General features: G+C 55.2%; 1 protein-coding gene across 1 annotated transcript in view; it reads left to right on the top strand.

Annotated features, from left to right (window-relative positions):
- The window catches only part of INPP5D (inositol polyphosphate-5-phosphatase D), a 126130-nt gene extending 107542 nt beyond the window's left edge, over positions 1–18588 (top strand). Inside the window, exons 20-27 of the mRNA XM_058299872.2 lie at positions 65–178; positions 1444–1526; positions 2605–2692; positions 7440–7589; positions 9384–9480; positions 11534–11815; positions 15846–16437; positions 17472–18588. Coding sequence (XP_058155855.1) covers positions 65–178; positions 1444–1526; positions 2605–2692; positions 7440–7589; positions 9384–9480; positions 11534–11815; positions 15846–16437; positions 17472–17474 — 1409 coding nt within the window. The 3' untranslated portion in view covers positions 17475–18588. The remainder of the gene's footprint in view (positions 1–64; positions 179–1443; positions 1527–2604; positions 2693–7439; positions 7590–9383; positions 9481–11533; positions 11816–15845; positions 16438–17471) is intronic.
- The last annotated feature ends 203 nt before the right edge of the window (positions 18589–18791 follow it).

Below are 18791 nucleotides of genomic sequence, written 5' to 3'. Positions count from 1 at the left end.
GGCTGATTTGAAACGCTCCATTCCAGGCCTGTGGTCAAGGTGAACCCCGTCTCCCCTGTTCTAGGCCCCGGGACCGTGGACAGCCAAGGGCAGATCGAGTTCCTCAGATGCTACGCCACCCTGAAGACCAAGTCCCAGACCAAATTCTACCTTGAGTTTCACTCCAGCTGCTTAGAGAGTAAGTGGCTGCTGACGGGCCCTCCGGGCGGGGCAGGCCGGGACTCTCCTAAACAGACCTGCAGGGAGGACAGGGATGGGCCTCAGGTGCCCGCGACAGGGGTCGGGTCCACTGCCCGGGACGCCGCTGCAGCCTGGGGCGGGGGAGACCATTAACCCCCGGCCACTCGGCACCCTGTGGGCCACTGAGCCGGCTGGGTCTCCTCCCCGCCCCCTTGGTGCTGAGGTTACCCCATTGAGAGTCCCCCAGGCCGGGAGCCGACTCAGCCAGAGTCCTGACCCCTGCCTGGCCCTGACTCCTCTCGCAGCTCCCTGGCGGGCACCTCTCCAGGGGCCCGGGGCCTCCGAGAGCAAGCTGGGGATGGCCGGCCTCCCCTCTGCCAGCAGCAGTCAGCGCAAACCGTGTTTAGGAAACACCCTCTCTGGGTGACATTTCTAGGCATATTGTCTACAGCTGTTCCATGGCATGAGGCGCGCTGCGCCGTTCCCAGTTCTCCTCGCCAAGATGGTCTGGGTGGGGGGAGGGGGCCAACTCAGGAAAGGAGGCGTTTAGTGACGGGAAGATCAGGGTGCTTCCAGAAACCGGGAAGACGGGTGTTGCCTTCCCTTCCCCCACCCCTTCTCTTCCTCCTCAGACGCCACCCGGGCTCAGGGCAGGCGACAGCTCAGCCTTCTCCACGGAGGCCCCAAGACCCAATTCACGGAGCAGGGTCACAGCTCTTTCAAAAATGATGAGGATTTTGGTGCGAGTGTTTTTAATAAACTATCGAGACATTTGCATACATTTCTATGGAAACAGCATATTAGGAAGCTTAAATTAGAATTTCAAAAGGGTGCTATGTTGAGTGGCGTGGGACGAGCTGTCTTGTTCTCCTAATCTTCTTGCCTGCGGAGCGATGATGGGGTCTTTGTTGCCTGGCTGGTTGCAGAGAGGAGCCGAGAAGGAGGGGGAGTCTCACGGATTTTCCTAAAAATAATTAGACTGTGTTGGCAAATGGCCTTGCCCTCCGCAGAAACCAAATCCCTGGCCAGCCTGGCTCCTAAAGGAGGCCGAGGCTCCCGACCATGAAAGAGGAGGCCTGGGTGGCATGGTCCAAGGAGTCCTTTCTGTGTGGCTCTTGGTCTCTTTTCTAGAAATTGGCCCTCTTGTCCTTGGTCGGGTTTTGTTGTTGTTGTTTTTAAGGAGGTTCTGGGATTGAACCCGGGACTGTGTACATGGGAGGCAGGTGCTCACCCACTGAGCTATATCTTCTTCCCCTCTGTCAGGTTTTGTCAAGAGTCTGGAAGGAGAAAATGAAGAAGGAAGAGAAGGGGAGTTGGTGGTTAAGTTTGGCGAGACTCTTCCAAAGGTAATTCAAAAACTGGGGAGTCCCTGGGAAGAACTTTGTACTCGCCAGGCAGCAGTACCAGCCATGGTGGCCTTGACCAGCAGGAGCTCAGGCCTCCTACCCTTACAGCAGACCCCCTTTCAGGGTGGTTCGTGGCATGGACAGAAATTGGCCTACACTTTAGGCCCTAAGAGGCCTAACGGGGTTGTTGAGTCTTCTGATGGGTCACAGGAGAGATTTAAAGGCTGCCCGGCCTAACCACCTGATTTCACAAGGAAGGAAACTGAGGTCCAGAGCCGAGAGATTTGTTCAGTCACAGGCCTGCAGTGACGGGCCCAGGGCCCAGGCCCCCAGGTCCCTAGGTCCCGGTTCTCCTTCGGTGCCCGTACTGCTCCCCGGGGCTTCCTGAGCCAAGCCAGCTCCTGCCTGGGCCGGCGGGAGGCAGCCCTGCCCGGGCGCTCGGAGGTCCGCCCACCTGCCAAGGCTGACGTCAAAACGCCCCCCGGCGGGCCAGTTCCCGAGGGGCACGCAAGTGGGCATGAGTGGGCCCGTGTCCGTCCTGCACCGAGTCACACCTCCAACGACCCGCAGGGCTCTCCAGGCCAAACTGGGGGCTCAGCTGGGGGGTATGGGGCGCTGCTGCCTTCCATGCAGTCCTCGGGGTGGGGCAGAGGGAAGGGCCTGCTCCCTGCACTGGGGGGCAGGGGGCCTGGGGCAGGGGCAGGGGCGGGTGCAGGGCTGCTGAGCCAGTCTACCTGCTGGGGTCACCTGACACGGACTCCTGGTCCCGTTTCATTTGCATACCAGCCCGGCCCCCACTTCCCAGGAACCTAAGTGTGGAATACGCAAAGGTGGGGGGCAGATTTGGGCTCCGGCCATCTCCCAGCCCAGGGGACCTGGGGGCCGGGCAATGACAGGGGCAGGGAAGAAAGTTGGCCCCGCCTTGCTGGGCAGGGGACACACCTGCACTCCTCCCTGCTGCGGGGGGGGGGGGGGGGGGGGGGGGGGGGGGCAGGTAGCAGCACCTGCAACCCTGTTTCCTCAAGTCTCCACGCTGCTGCCCACCTGCCAGCGCTCACCTGTGGCCTTCCCCCTGCAGCTGACACCCATTATCTCTGACCCCGAGTACCTGCTGGACCAGCACATTCTCATCAGCGTTAAGTCATCTGACAGCGACGAATCCTATGGTAAGGGGCCCGGGACAGGGGCTGCCAGGGGTGCTTCCTGCCCGTTAGGTGGGCAGCCTCTGACGGAAAGCCCCACAGGGACACCAGAGGGACAAGTCCCCCTAAGCCACCCTCCCGCCCCCCCGGGCTTCGGCAGCCACAGCACCTCCCAGCGACTGAACCTCCCTGTGTGTCAGGTTCTGGGCTGAGGTGCTAGTTTCACCCTGACAACGGCCTTGGGAAGCAGGCACTAGTGTCCCCATTAGTAGATGAGGAAACTGAGGCTCAGAGAGGTCCTGGGGCTGGCGCATCTCACAGCTGGTAGCCGGCTGGGCCCTGCACTGCTCTGCTCCCCAGTTCTCAGCCCACCTCGCCTGTGCCCCTACGGTCCCTGAAACCCCTGCCCAGGCTCTGTCCCCCAACTGCTGCTCCAGGACCTACCCAGGGGGCCGGGCCTGGAGGGTGCTGGGTCCCCTGGAAGCATCTGCCCAGTGGAGCAGGTGGGGAAGGGTCCCGGCAGCCTGGAGCTCACGTGGCCCATCCACGAGGCCTCTCCTGCACCCCACAAAGGCCACACCCTCCTCTCCTGTGGCCCAGCTCGGGCCTCCTGCCGCTCACACAGCACCCTCCATCGCGGGCACCACCTGCTCCCCGTTTCTCTCGTTCTCCCCTTTCGGGGGCTGCTCGCCGTGTGGGGAGAAGCCTCTTCCGTCCCCTCCTGCCCCTTGTCTGTCTGCTCACTGTTCCAGCTCTAACCTTTCAGGGGCCTTCCACCTCCTCAGACTCGCACCGTTTGCATTTCTCACGTATTCTCTCCTCCAGGAGGTCATAGGCTTTTGCGGGGAAGCCAGCTCGTTTGATTTAGAGGGGACCAGGGGTCCCTGGTGAGCTCGTGACTGATTCCATCCCCGAGTGTGGGGGCAGCTGGGTGCCCCAGACCACCCCCCGCCCCCTACCTGCCTCTTCAGGGGCTGCCCCAGGGCACCGGGCAAACCCCCTGGCAGCCTCCTGTGTATTTCCATTTCAAGGATGAGAAAGGGGTGCCAAGAGAGATCCACGGGGCAGGGAACAGAGACGCGGTGTCCGTCTGAGCATCCCTGTGCCCGCCACGGCCTGCTGGGCACTGGGGACTGAGGATGTGGCGTGAGCGTGCCAGACTTCCCAGGTGGTCTTTATCGGGACAAGCGTTGAAAACAACCAGCGCACACTGTGGAAATCCTCCCACTTTCCCAAGGGCTTGTGTTTGCTATGAGGGAAGCTGGGGCCGTTAGGAGGGCGAGGGAGGCTAGGGAGGGAGGCGCAATCTGTGCACCGTGGCAGGGCATCCAACCCTACCCGGGCAGGGCTGCCAGGAAAACCATGTAAACGGAACTAAGAAGGGCAAAGAGGCGTTCGCAGGTGAAGGGGGCAGAGTGGAAGAGCGTTCTAGGCAAACGGAGGCCCAGCAGCAGGGGAGAGCATGATATTCTGGAGACTGAAAAGAGCAAGAGGCGGGTGGCCAGAGAGGAGCCAGATCGAGCAGCAACTGACAAGCCAGGCTAAAGAGAAATGAGGGCAGTAGGGAGCCATTGAAGACTCCAGCAAGAGAGGGGCATGATAAGATTTGCATTTTAGAAATAGGCATTTGTGTTGATTGAAGTGAGAGATGAGGGAGTCAGAACGAAAGTAGTGAGTATGAATGGAGAGAAGAGGATAAAATGGAGAGGTATGGAGAAGGGAAATTGTTTGGCCCTGGGGCTTGGGAAAAGGGAGGAGGCGAGGTTGAGTCCCTGGGCCCGTGGTGTTTCGGTTTCCTGAGCCAGGTCAGTTGTGGTGTGGAGCAGGTAAAGGGGACTGCGTCAGCGCAGCCGGAGGGGTGGGAGGAGAACCGAAAGGAGGGGGCACTGGAGACCCCAACAGGTGGGAGTCCTTGCAAGAAGGAGAGCGGTGACAATGGCAGGGGCGACTGACAAATCCAACGAGGTCACGTCTGAGCAGGGCCCCTGCACAGCCTTCCTCGGAGACCATGGTTGACTGACTAGCAGTGTCCGTGGAGGGAGAGCAGGTGAAGCCAGCCGCGTGAAGGGACGTGGGGCAGGGACCCTGCGTGAGAACGGCTCCAAAGCACAGAGGAGAGCAGGGGCAAGGAACACCTGCGTTTGCGCGCCAATAGAAGCCGCTCGAATGTGTTCACGTACCAACTAGTAGGAGCCAGTAAAGAGACAGGGGCTGCGGGCAGCAAGGAGGCAGTGCTGGGGGCCCCCTGCTGTGCGGTGTCTGCCGACGGGCCCCGTGGTGCAGGGCCTGTGGTCATCCTGGTGGTGGAGGTGAGGACACGAGGCCTGGAGAGGTGACAGGACTAGCCCGGGACTTGAACCCAGGCGGCCCAGCCCAGAATCCACGTCCTTAACCCCTTAGTGGACAGCACAGGTGAGAGAACAAATTCCTGACGTCTCTGTCCTAGGGCTGCTGCCACAGCCATCCGCAAACTGGGTGCGTTAAAACAAGAGGTTTGTTCTCTCTCAGTTCTGGAGGCCAGGAGCCCAAAACCGAGAGCCATGCTTCCCCAAAGACTCCAGGGCAGGAAGCTTCCTCTCCCCTTCTAGCTTCTGGTGGTGGCCGGCCAGCCTCGGCGTCCGTGGCTCATGTCAGCCTACCTCAGTGTCCATGGCCCATGCCAGCCAGCGTCGGCATCCGTGACCCATGTCAGCCAACCTCGGCGTCCATGGCCCGTGTCAGCATCACTCTCAGTCTCTGCTTCCATCTTCACGTGGCTGTCGTCCCCCCACGTCTGTCTTCACACGGCCTCCTCCTCTCCTCTGTGCCTGCGTGCCTGTCTCTGCTCCTACAAGGACTCGGGGCTGTTGGCTAAGGGCCACCCTGATTCAGCACGCCCTCATCTTTACTAAAAGCACCCTCCAGCTCCTGTTTGCAAATAGCATCACTTTCAGAGGTACTTCAGCGTACCCTTTGGGGGGTGCAGTGCAACCCTTGGCAACTAGTAAGAGAGGGTCCCCAAGCTGGGGCAGGGGCTGAGCAGAGCCTGAGGAGTGTGCTGGCTGAGGGTCCGTGGTCTAGTCCTCCGTCACGGTGGGCAACAAGGAGAAAGGATCCATGGAGGTGCAGGAATCCGTGCAGGAAACAGGAAGTGCAAGGCTAGTTTTCTAGTTCAAATGTTGTATTCCTTCTTGGCTTCCTCCTCTTGGTAGTCATGGTCACAAACAGCATATCACAATAACCAAAAGAAACAATATCAACAGACTGTCTCACTCCCTAACATGACAACCATTTTTATTTTGGTTTCGCATTTCCATCCTCATATATGGCAAGCCGTGTAGTTTCGCACTTATAAAAATCACAGAGATGCCATTTTATATTCTGCTTTCTTCATCAAGTATTAGCTAGTAAGTACTTTCCATGTCCCTCCTATACATCTTCGTAACTGTCACTTTTCATGACTGCATAATATTCCACGGATTTAAGCATCCTTGTTTTAAAAGTATTCCCTTACTACTGTCACGGAGGCTCCCAGTTATTTTTGTTATGCTGCGGTGAACTTCATGGACATTTTTTATTCCTCTTCAGGCACATCTCTTTAGGATACCTTCTCGTGTTTGCTGAGTCAAAGGGTATAAATATGTCTGTGACTTTCGACACTTTCCACACTGATTTCTGAAAAAGCTACAGCAGTTGACATTGTCATATCCAAAGGCTGGTGTTGGGCATTATCTTTTTTTTTTAAAGATTTATTTATTTATTTATTTCTCTCCCCTTCTCCCCCTGCCCCAGATGTCTGTTCTCTGTGTCTATTTGCTGCGTCTTCTTTGTCTGCTTCTGTTGTCAGCGGCACGGGAATCTGTGTTTCTTTTTGTTGCGTCATCTTGTTGTGTCAGCTCTCCGTGTGTGCAGCGCCATTCCTGGGCAGGCTACACTTTCTTTCATGCTGGGTGGCTCTCCTTACAGGGTACACTCTTTGCGCATGGGGCTCCCCAACGCAGGACACCCCTGGGTGGCAGGGCACTCCTCGCACACATTAGCACGGTGCATGGGCCAGCTTCACACGGGTCAAGGAGGCCCGGGGTTTAAACCGTGGATCTCCCATGTAGTAGACGGACGCCCTAACCACTGGGCCAAGTCCGCCACCCATTATCTTTTTTCTTCTCTTCTGTTCTGTGCCAATTTCCTCACTGGAAAAGAAAACCTTAATGCTTTCTTAATTTGCATTTTTTGATGGCTAGGGCACTGAACCGTTTCCCATTGATTGAAATTAGCCAATTACATTTCTTTTTTGGTAAACCATCTTTTTACATTATCTACCTATTCATCGGTAGGGATTTGGTTTTGGGGAGGGCCTCAGAGAGTTCAGGTAAAATACCCACTTGTCTGAAAGGGTGCCTGCAGATACTGTTCCCAGTCAGTTTCTTTTTCCTTATTTTAGCATTTTTTTCCCTTTGTGCTAAACTTTTAAACTTTCCTATCGTCTTATCTGTCAATCTCACTTTGTCACTTCTTGCATTGCTTTGAACCTTGAGAAGTTGTCATTCCCCATAGCAGTCAAGTTGATATCTGTTTTTCTGCTGGATTTTCTATGATTTCACTTTTTGTTCACTGACTAATCCCCATGGAGTTCATTTTGCTGTAAGGTTGGAGGTGATTTTTCCAAACTGTTAAGCAGGTGTTACAGAAGGTTTATGAAATATGCCTGGCCTTGGGCATTACTTCCAAGGGTTGTCTTGGCGTTAGAGCGAAATCTCCAGGCCAAATGTGCGGTGCTCCTCTCGTCCCGCAGGCGAGGGCTGCATCGCGCTGCGGCTGGAGGCCACAGAGACGCAGCTGCCCATCTACACACCCCTCACCCACCACGGGGAGATGACGGGGCACTTCCAGGGGGAGATCAAGCTGCAGACTTCCCAGGGCAAGATGAGGGAGAAGCTCTACGGTAAGACAGGCCCCTCCTCGGCCGGGCCAGGGACGGGAATAGGGTTTCTCCTGACAAAGCCGGTGACACTTCCAGCACTGGGTCCCAGCCATGGAAAGATCTCGAGACAGTCGGGCCCAAGCCCCCTGCCCCGATTCAAGGCTCTTCCTATGAGCCCCAGTCCTCCTACCTCCTTAAGGACGAGGAGTCTGGGAATGTCCCCTTTCCCTCCTCTCTCGAAGATTACGAAACTAGCCCAACATTGAAGATCTCTTCCAGGGTGCCAGGGGAGGGGATGTACACGTGCCGCATCATTCCCTCGAGGCCCCACCCAGGGCTCCGCGCCTTCCACGCACTTTCCGCCTCCCACACACCTAGGAGCCTCGGAACACTTCTTTGGCTGTCCCCTACTCTCGCCCCTGCCACCTTCCAAAATGGCAGCACCTCCGGCCTGCTCTTTCCCGGCAGAGCTGCCTGGAACTCCCCTTGAGCTCACGTCCTTCTGTTCTGCTGACCACTCCTTCCTTGCTTCAGCAGTTAGGAGGACTCACTTAACGTGGCACTCAGAAGTCATGCCTCTGGCGCCATGGTGGGAGCACATACCCATCCCACGTGAAATGCCTCCTGTCTGTCCCCAAGGACACTCTGCCGGCTCCATTAGAACATTTCCCATGCCTCGACTCCAGATAAGAGATGTCCCTGCTCCTGTGCGAGAATATTGAAATGCGGCCAAGAGACCCTCATAACACAGACACGAAGAAGTGTCTGGATTTGAATGTACCTTTTGCTCTTAATCCTCCCTAAAATTTTGAGACTTGGAAATTAACATTCATATGTCTCAATAATATCCATGATGATACAAACGCTGTGCTTAAAATAATAAAAGTTTTGAGAGGTACGGAGCTGTTCAAGGATTTCTTACTCAAGAATTTCTTCCCTTTTACATAGGCAACGCATGATTGATTTTTCCCCCTTTTCCTCTTTGCTTTGATTCTGCTCAAAAGCACTCTAATAACAACAATGCCTGCCATGAGGTGGGCTTTGAGTATATGTACCTGCTGATGTACAAAGTGGTCATCATACAAATGTTTTCTCAACAGCCCTGTCCTCATTTTTTAGAGGGGGAAACTGAGGCACAGATTGGTTAAGCAATTGGCTGAAGGTCACATAACCAGTAAGTGGCTCGGCCAAGATGTGCACGCAGGTCCGTCCATCCAGTGCCAGGCTGGAATTCTTGAACGTGACCGTTTCCTGCCTCTACCGTGAATAGCAAGAGAGCAGAACTCACACAGGCACAGACGTTCAGGCGCCCCCGGCACTGCCGAGGCTCTGGCCACCAGGGGGAGCTGCCTGCCAGGGATGTGCCCCCACCCCTCCTGCCCCGTGGGAGGTCCTTTCCCCAGCCGGGCAGTGGGGGATGACGGCTCCCCAGCTCCTCTTGAGCGGTGGGAATAGGTTGGCTTTGGGTTCCAAATGCTGTTGTGAAGCCCCCTTTTTATGTTTGTTTTATTCTGATCTAACAAGAAATACCTGCCTGCTTTGTCCCTTGTGGATACAGAAATGCCACATGGAATATGGAATAATTCCCCTGGGTCACAGGTGCCAACTCTCCTCCCTGAGAGCCAGTGGCGGGCATGATTAATCAGCCACAGAACTCTCACACGCCCAGATGAGGCTTCAGAGCCTCGCTTACCCCGCTCCCCAGGCGGCCATTAGTCACTGTCCACCTTCAGCAAGCAAATGGAGGCCTTTGGGCCATCGCTGGCCCCAGGTCTGGGGCCGGGCCCTCAACTCCTCTTTCCTCGTCCTTTGCAGACTTTGTGAAGACTGAGCGTGACGAGCCCAGCGGGCCGAAGTCCCTGAAGAGCTTCAGCAGCCACGACCCCATGAAGCTGTGGGAACCTGCCAACAGGTAGAGCAGTGGGGTGGGCTGGGGCCCGCTCACAACCAGCGGGGCTTTGCGGGACTCACGAGGAGGTAGGTCGGAGCACAGAAGCCAAGCACAAGGAGGAAAAGGCAACTCCAGCCTGGGCGAGGCCTGCTCCTGCCTTAAATTTGGGGAGACTTCTGACAACAAACCTGTGTCTCTTGGGAGATTGGTGAGATGATGGCAAGAAACTTGGAAACTCTTCCGAAATAGGCAAATGGGTCCAGCTCAACAAACCTTTGTTGAACACGTCCTTCGGTCCAGGGACTAGAGACACCAAAGCAGATCAGAAGCCAGTCCCTGACCCAGGAGCTCACAGCCTAGTGGAGAGACCAGGAGGAAGTGACCACAGAGAGGACTGTGGTCTCATGTCAGTCGTGGGACAGGGAGTCCTGCCGCCAAAAAGCCCCTCCTGTTTCTAAGGGGAAAAAGCAGCGGGAAAAATGCGTGCAGCTTGCTCCTGGCAGGCGCTAGACCAGGAATCATCTAGACACCAAAGTCCCTGTACTGGGGGCCAGTGAGCCCCAATAACAGGGTCGCCAGTGCACTGACATGTCTCCAGTTGCACACTCAGGCCAGTGAGGGTCGTCGTGGTGCCAGCAAACCTGCTTATGGGGCACAGCTGTGCCTGGGCCAGCCTGCCCGGTGGTCCCCAAGCAGGCAGCAGAGCTGTGCTCCCACTCCTCCCCATGATGCTCTCCCCCCCCACCCAGGCCCTGTGCACACAGAGGCCCATCTCTAGCCTGTTCCCTAGTCTACTGCCAGCTTCTCTGATGGTCATGGCTGTGGCCACAAAAGTCTTTCCTTTCAGTCTTTTTCTCCTGTTATTACCCCCATCAACCAATGCATCCAAGTTCTAAAGTGTCTGCTTGGTTCCAGAATCAGGAGAAGTGTAGGTAAACCAATTATTTTCTATTTTGAGTAGTATTAGAATGAGCATTTCTTTTGTAAGCCTGCCTAAATAAATGGGAGTGAGAGATGGCTCAGAACCAGGCCGGTGGAGAAGGTGGGAGCCAGGGAGTGTTCAGGATAACACAGCTAATCAGAACTGTCAGCGAGCTCTCATGAGTCTTGTCTCACAAAGAAGGACCACCTGTGCATCACCGAGAGGCAGCAGGATGCCTTTAGTGTGCAGTGTGTGTGTGTGTTAGGGTCACCTCCCCCAGGTCTGGGCCATGCCCTCAACAGCTTGGAGCTCATTCCCTTCCGTCCCCCACATTTGAGGCTCCATGCTCGTCCTCTCTAAGCCCCAGATGCCTGCTTGGCCATTTTCGTGCAGATGCCGCACACACACACCTGCGAGATGACATGGGCCAAATAGAACAATCCGTTCACCCTGCAGAAACTTGCCCCAAGGCCCCTCCGTCAGCTCCCTGCCCCGTCCTGCCCGCCCTCACAGGCATTCGGCCCCCCAGCCTCTCATTCCATGATCCCCACTTGCATACGGGCCTCCAGAATGTTCTTGGTTCAGGGCAAGCCCTTTCCCACCTCAGACCTTTGCACTTACTGCTGCCAAGCCCACTCGCCCCTCCCTCCTTATCTGCTGGGTCTCAGCTAAAAGACCACCCCCTCCTGCAGGTCTCCCCTGGCCACGCTCTTCCCAGGTGTCTCAGCCCTCCATCGGTCTCTCTCTCTGTTGGTGGGTCCTCTCAGCAATGCCTCTCTGTCCCTGAGCTTATTTCTTTTTCTTCTTTCTCCCACCAGAGGGTAAATTCCATGAGAACAGACACCCTGGCTGTCTTGTCCATGACCACACTTCCCTCCTCCTGGCCCGGGCCTGGGCCTGGTACTTCCTAAGTACTCTGTAACTTGGTCACATGAGTGAATGAAGAAATGAATGAATGAATGAGGCACTCTTTGTCACACGAATATGAATGAATGAATGAATGAATGAATGAGTCCACTGCCCAGAAAGGAGAGGAGTCGAGAAGCCTGAGGGGGTTGGAGGGACGTCCGGGGAAACCATCATCGGGCTGGTACTTGACATCCCCCCAAGAAGGGCAGGAAGCCGGGGCTGTGAATGCATGTCTCCCCACAGGACCCCTCTGTGCACTGGCTCCAGCATCAATGAAATCATCAACCCCAGCTACACAGGTGTGGGGCCTTTCGGGTCCCTGATGCCCCTGCACGTGAAGCAGACCCTCGCCCCTGAGCAGCAGCCCCCCACCTGGAGCTGTGACCCGCCGCCCAAGGACTCATCCCTCGGGCCCGGAAGGGGAGAGGGTTCTCCCACGTCTCCCTCCCAAGCACCAGTATCACCGAAGAAGTTCTCGTCCTCCAGCGCAAACTGGAGCCCCTGCCCCTGGGCCCAGGAGTCAAGGTGAGAGCTTCTCCCCCTGTGAGCCTCCCTTCTTGGCCTACAGGAGACCCTCGGGTTTCCCTCACCTGCAAACCTCATGCCCCCAGGAGTGGGAGCTGCATGAGGGCAGGATGTGCGACCTCTTGGCTCACTGCCTTGTCCTCGGGGCCTGGAACACAGCAGGCGCTCAATAGCCATTGACTCTCCAGTTCCCAACCCATTGGCATAAATGGTAAAGGCTTAAAGAAAATGGGATCGAAAATTTTAAAGATACTGCCAAGAAAAACACCCTCCTGAAAACTACACAAAGCAAAAGAAGCTTCAGTAACCAGTGCACTGTCAGGTCCCTGCAGGGCCCTGGGACCAGAGTGGAAGTTGGAGATTACCAGGTCAAAGTCCCTCCGCACCCCGAGTTCCCCTCTCTTTTTGCAACCACAAGGAATCCTGTTCCACAAATTCCCAGTTCTTCCTGTTGAGGACAAGGAGAAAAAGAGGAAGGTGGGATTGGGAATGCAGAGGAAGGGGAGGTAGAGCAGAAGGGGTAGGGTTGTGGCCCTGAGACTGGAAAAGGCCAGGAGACATTGGAGAGGCTTGTCAGAGCTAGAACGGACCAGGCAGCAGCGTGTGTCGGGAGGGAGGAAGCAGGAGAGGAGACCAGCCAGCCAAGGAGCAAGGCCAGCATGGGGAGGCACAAAATCCCCAAGCCGCGTGCTGCTGAGAGGAAGCGGAGCCGTCTTAGGGGCGGCTCTGGAACACGGGGATGCAGGGATCTGCGAGGTTCTTGTTGCCTTGGAACGATGGCAGTAAATGAACCGTATGGACGCCAAATATCTTTGGCATTGCCTTCCCTTGGTGGGTGGTCTTTGCTGCTACATTTTGATGAGGATAAAAATATTTATAAAGACTTCACAGGTTCATTCCAGCCTCTCTTCCCCTAGCACTGCTGATGGTTGTTTTTTCTTTTCCTTTCTGTCATGCAGGTTATTAGGCATCTGGGAAAGGGGCATTGTGATAACACTGTTCTCCCTCATCGCCCTTCAATTCCAAATTTCTGTGCATGGCCTGACTGGGGATTCCTCTAGCTTGTGAGGAAGCTTTTCCTCCAAAAAAAATTGGATAAAAAGATGAAGGAAGGAGAAAGGGAGGGAGGGTAGAAAAGTCAGGATCAATAAATAGCATTGCTGCTGAGCTCAGCTTTGCCTCTCTCCTCCTCACTTCGAGTTTGCAGGATTTGTGGGTGATGCTTTAGGCTCTCATCATTCCCTAGGAAACTTGGGGGAAGGAAAAACAACAGCCTCAGTTTCCTCCTCCACAAAAGTGAGGACAAAAGCCACCGCATCATGGCTGTCAGGGTGCCGGTTTGGCCTGTTCGTTTGAAATGTTCCTGAGGTCCCCAAGTAAATACATCTCTGTGCTTTTTTTGAACACTGCTCAGAGCTAGGTGGCGAGCATGTCCCCTCTAGCTCCAGAATAGAGGCATGTCTAGGTAAGGGGTCCCCAGGCTGGGGTTCTCCAAGCTCATGTCCCACCAAGGCAAGACCCAGCAGCTCTCAGGCCTGTCCGCAGCCCTCCCCACTGCTCCAGACTCAGCCTGAGAAAAGGCTGTGGGCTACCACCTGGAGCTACGTCTCTGTCCATAAGTAAAACGGGTTGGCTTTCTCACTACTGGTCTTTGTTTCTACCAATACTTGCATCTCTCTAGGTTCCCTCATTCACTCATGACCGCCATTTTTGTTCCTTCCCGCATCTGAGTTTTGGGAGGAAGGAAGCCATGCTCACCAGAAGCTCTGCAGGGAAAGGACTTTATGCGTCGATCTTGTTGGCCCCTGAGAATGGGCAATTGTGTCTGTTTTGTTCAGGGCTGCTTCCTGTACCTGGGGCAGTGGCTCCTACATAAGAGGCTTCCTCAATGTTTGTTAAATGAAGCTGGCAGCACCAGCACCTTCCCAAGTGGGGGGACCACCCATCCTTCTTTGCCCCCATTTGAGCACTGAAAATTCCATGGTCCAGGAAACTTCTCCATCCTGGGCAAATTGGGACAACTGGTCACCCTAGACTGAAGTCTTGTGGTTAGAAACAGAATTCTCAGGGTGCAGCCCAGTGCTTAGCTTCTTTAGAAAAGAATACAGGCTCACGGTCTCCTGAATTGGAGACGTGGAGCCATCTTGCCCCTGGATGGTGGTTCACTCCTTCCACAACCACGACCTACTGGGAGGGTCGATTTCTGGCTCTCTACGGTTGGGGAATAAAACTCATTTTTGCATTTTTCATTGTTTTCTCCAGTCTGCCCCCAAACCTTCCTTCTCCTCTCTGTGAGCCTCCTTCCCAAAGGGAAGACTTCCCTCATCCCCATCCCCAGGTGAATGAGCTTTGGAATCACAAAGATGCTTGGGTCTGGGGTCCTCTTCCTGGCCCTGCCCCCAGTTTGAGCCCCCTCCTCATACTTCAGCCATCGAAGGGGGCGGGCAGGCCTCAGGCCTTGCATTCTTTTTCTCCTCTGCCTCTTTTTCCTTCACCTGAAAACATCTCATCATTGCTCCCTCCCCACCTACACCCTCTTCCCTGGGCTCACAGAAGAGATTTCAAGATCCAGATGGGGGCGTTGAAGATGGCCTAAGGTGGCGGGGCAGCTTCTCAAAAGTCTTTGTTTGAGGCTGCAATGTGTCTAGTTATGCAACTGCTTCCAGGTCTTTCCAAAATGTAATGAGCAAAAAACCTGAGTCTACAGTCATAGCCCTGAGGCTAGCCTTCCCTAAAATCGCACGTCATCTCTGCTCATTGGCCCCTGTGCAAGGAGGGATCTCTCGTCTCTGTCCCCCAAGCCCATGCCTGCTCTCCAAAGGCCCCATTAAATTAGGTCTTCAGCAACTTGAGCAGAGTTTCAGCACATGTTCTACCCGTAACAGGCATCACAGCCTGAACAATTCCATGGGTTCCATGGGTCCTTTATGACGGCCCCCTATTTTGTAGAAAGCAGGGCCTGGAACACTCCCCTGGGAGAGTATGCCTTTGGTCAGAAAATAAAACATGTTCCCACTCCTTGTTCTCACAATTTGCCCAGCAGGAGGTCACCTCAAGTAAGAGCAATGATAAATCAGAAAACAAGCACAACAAATAAAAGGCCACGCTTGCCTACCTTGGGTTACAACATGGAGTTATGTCTCTGTCCATAAGTAAAATGGTCTGGTTTTCTTGCTTCTGGTCTTTGTTTCTCCCAACACTTGCATCTCTCTAGGTTCCTTCTCACTCACCCATGACTGCCATTTTCGTTCCTTCCCACATGTGAGTTTTGAGAGGAAGGAAGTCACACTCACCAGAAGCTCTGCAGGGAAGGACTTTATGCATTAATCTTGTTGACCCCTGAGAACAGGCAGTTGTGTCTGTTTTGTTCAGGGTTGCTTCCTGTACCTGGGGCAGTGGCTTCTACATAAGAGGCTTCCTAAATGTTTGTTAAATGATGCTTGTTGAGGTGAGACTCTCAAGCAACCTAGATGTTCACTGAACTTTCTGAGATCTGCGCACTAAGATGGCAGGCAAATGCGGGGCAAAACGGAATTGCTGGAGATGACAGAGGAGAGGCTGTGGGGTTTTAGGGGGAAAACGGGAAGACAAGTGTTGGTAGTAGAGCAGGAGGAAGGGCCCAAGGACGGCGGGCTGGCTTATCTGATGAGGGCAGGTGAGGATGGTTCTGCTACTAGGAGTACAACATAAGCCCTCTCCTGTTTGTCCTACAAAACCTTCAGTCAAGTCTCTTACTCGCAAATGCTCTGGTGTGAACAGTTTTTACGGAGAAAAACATCACAGGCAAGAGCTGAGGTTGCCTGTGAGCAACACCAACATAGGAGCATCTTCCATTTTTAAAAATTGAGATAAAATCAAATTAACCATTTTAAAGTGAACAATTTTGTGGTGTTTAACACATCCACAGTGCTATGCAGCATTTCCGAAACATTTGCATTACCCCAAAATAAACCGCCAGCCCACTGAGCAGTTCGTCCCCATGTGTCGTGGTGTCACAAAGGTCTCTTTCCTGTCTCTTTGGTGGCTCTAGGTCCAGTGACATGGGGAAGAACATGGCAGAGCCCCTGCTTCCAGAGGACCTGCCCCTGACCACGCCCGAGATGTTTGAGAACCCCCTCTACGGATCTGTGAGTTCCTTCCCCAAGCTGGTTCCCAGGAAAGAGCAGGAGTCCCCCAAAATGCTGCGGAAGGAGCCCCCGCCCTGCCCAGACCTGGGCACCCCATCGCCCAGCATCTTGCTCACGAAAGCCCAGGAGGCGGAGAGTACCAAGGGGGCTGGCAAGCAGAACGCCCCGCCCTTCCTCAGCCCCGCGCCCCGGCTCCGCTCCTTCACCTGCTCCTCCTCGGCCGAGAGCAGGGCGGCCGGCGGGGACAAGAACCAAGGGAGGCCGAAGCCCCCAGCCAGCGCCCAGGCCCCGGTGCCAGCCAAGAGGCCCATCAAGCCCTCCAGGTCGGAGACGAGCCAGCCAGCGCCCACACAGCGGCCGCCCCTGCCGGTCAAGAGCCCGGCGGTGCTGCACCTGCAGCACGCCAAGGGCCGCGACTACCGCGAGAACACCGAGCTCCCGCACCACGGCAAGCACCGGCCCGAGGAGGGGCCGCTCGGCAGGACCGCCGCGCAGGTGGGCGCCGGCCTCGGGGGCGTGTGCAAGCGTGTGTGCCCGCATGTGCGATTTGATGATCGTGCCGGATCTGGGGACCCAGAAGCAGTGGTGCATGAGCAGGGGGACTGAGCTAGGGTCTGAGCCCGGCCTGACTGTCCCCGGGGTCCTCTCCGGCAGTTGTTCAAAGTGTGAAATGCGGGCCTGTCCGTGACTAGCGGGAGCCCGTAGGCTTTCCATTGCCTTATTTTTTTTTAGTATTTATTTTTATTTCTCTCTCCTTCCCCATCCCCCCCCCCAGTCGTCTGCTCTCTGTGTCCATTCGCTGTGTGTTCTTCTGTGTCCTCTTGTATACTTGTCAGCGGCACGGGAATCTGTGTTTCTTTTTGTTGCGTCATCTTGCTGCATCAGCTCTCCATGTGTGCGGCGCCATTCCTGGGCAGGCTGTGCCTTTTTTGCACGGGGCGGCTCTCCTTACGGGGCGCACTCCTTGTGTGTGGGGCTCCCCTATGTGGGGGACACCCCTGCATGGCACAGCACTCCTTGTGTGCATCAGCACTGCGCATGGGCCAGCTCATCACACGGGTGTATTGCCTTATTATTACCATTCAGTATCAGCACTTAAAAAGTTCCCACTACTTCAGGGACTTCAAGCCCCAGGCCCCTTCCTTCCTATGGAACAAATTTCTTTTTGAGCAAAAATATATAGTGTTTTAAGAACAGACTCTGGAGCTGAGCTGTCTTGGATTTGAATCCCAGCTGTGTGCTTTGTGCCTCAGTTTACTCACCTGTAAAAAGGGGCTATTAACAATAGCTGCCACAGAAAGAGAATTAAACTAGAGCCTTTGTGTACACATATGTGTATGTGTGTGTACAGTAGACCTTTATCCACTTGTGCGTATCTCCCAATACTCAGGATGGTGCCTGCTGCCTCCTTTCAGCTCGGTTCAAAGGAGCCCGCCCTCCCCTGGCCTGCAGGGCACAGGGAACTGCTTTAGTTCAGTGTGGCCGGCGAGGACGAGGCCCTGACAGCCCTTCTGCTCTTGTCCCCGCAGTGAAGGCCTTGGGGAGCCGCCAGCGAGACGGGGAGCCCCGAGGAGCAGCGCGAAGTCGGCTCGGGCCGCTCCCGGGGTGTCCTGCTGTCTACACCTGCTAGCTTCGTATGCAAGACTTTGTAGTTTTCAAGAAAGGGACGAGCTTCTGTGCGGCCGGTGGAGTGCAGCTGGCTGTGGAATTGGACTTGAAGTGTTCAGATCAGAGGGCAACGGGCCCCCGACGGGCAGGCCCCCGCCCAGCTGGGTCCCCAGCTTCAACCTGGCACGCGGGGCCCCCGAGCGTCATTCAGGTCGCCATTTTGCAGAAAGAAACGGAAGGCCAGATTCAAGGGTGGAGAAATAAACAATAATAATAATCACAATGTTAATAATAATAACGGCTGTGCATGCCGAGCACTCACCGTGGGCCGGGTGCCATGCTTTATGAACACTGTCAACTAAATCCAGGCTCCCAAACCCACCAGTCCAAAGCAGGGTGTGCCCGAGCGGTTTGGACAAAGCATTAAAATGGCCAGCGCCCTTCAGGCCTGAGCCCAGGGCTTGGCATTTAGGGAACTCAAGAGTCTTAGTGATGACTGTAGGGTACAACGAGCCCGCCCCGTCTAGCCTCAGTGGTGCCAATCGCTTTAGCTAAAGCCCCTGCACGTGGTTCCCGCACAGCCGGAAGGAAAAGGAAAACGCGCTCCTGCACTGCCGTGTAGAGACCTGGCTCAGCCCAGGACGGGTCCCCCGGGCCCCCGTCACGTTTCCTGGGTCTCGTCCGGGTGGGCGGCCACCACCAGGCCGCGGCCTGGGCTGAGCCCCGCCACACCAGTCTCATTGTGCGGATGCTCCCGGTGGCTGCGTCCCCATTCTGGCGGCCTGGGAAGGTGGGGCCCTGGGTTCTAGAAGTAGTGCAGCCTTTTCTTTCCAAAATCTGTGTCTTTCAGTCCTGCTCCCTTGGTTGATAAGAGAATAGGTTGGTGATGTCTCGTTTTCTTTTTTTTGTTTTTTAAGTGATAAAATTAATGTGGGAAACCAAACCTGAGGTGTGTGTGAGTGCAAAGAATGGGTACGTCCCCTATTCCCACGTGTGTCCGTCCATGTAACCAATAAATTGTGCCTTTCTTCACCAGTGCCCATTCGTGTGGTAAGTTTCTTCTGGCATTCAGAGTCACAAAAGCCTATCTCTAGGCCGTAGGGGCTGGTGTCTGGAGCTCTCATCACTTTTCTCTAGAAAGTTCCGCATACTTTTCTTCTAACGGCTTCCAGGGGAGCCTGGAGATGTCTGTTCATAGCACAGTCTGGAGTCCTCTGCCTTCCCACCCTACCAGGTGCTTG

This window comes from Dasypus novemcinctus, chromosome 7, assembly GCF_030445035.2.
Source record: "Dasypus novemcinctus isolate mDasNov1 chromosome 7, mDasNov1.1.hap2, whole genome shotgun sequence".
NCBI lineage: Eukaryota > Metazoa > Chordata > Mammalia > Cingulata > Dasypodidae > Dasypus > Dasypus novemcinctus.
This window is presented reverse-complemented; position numbering and strand designations above follow the sequence as displayed.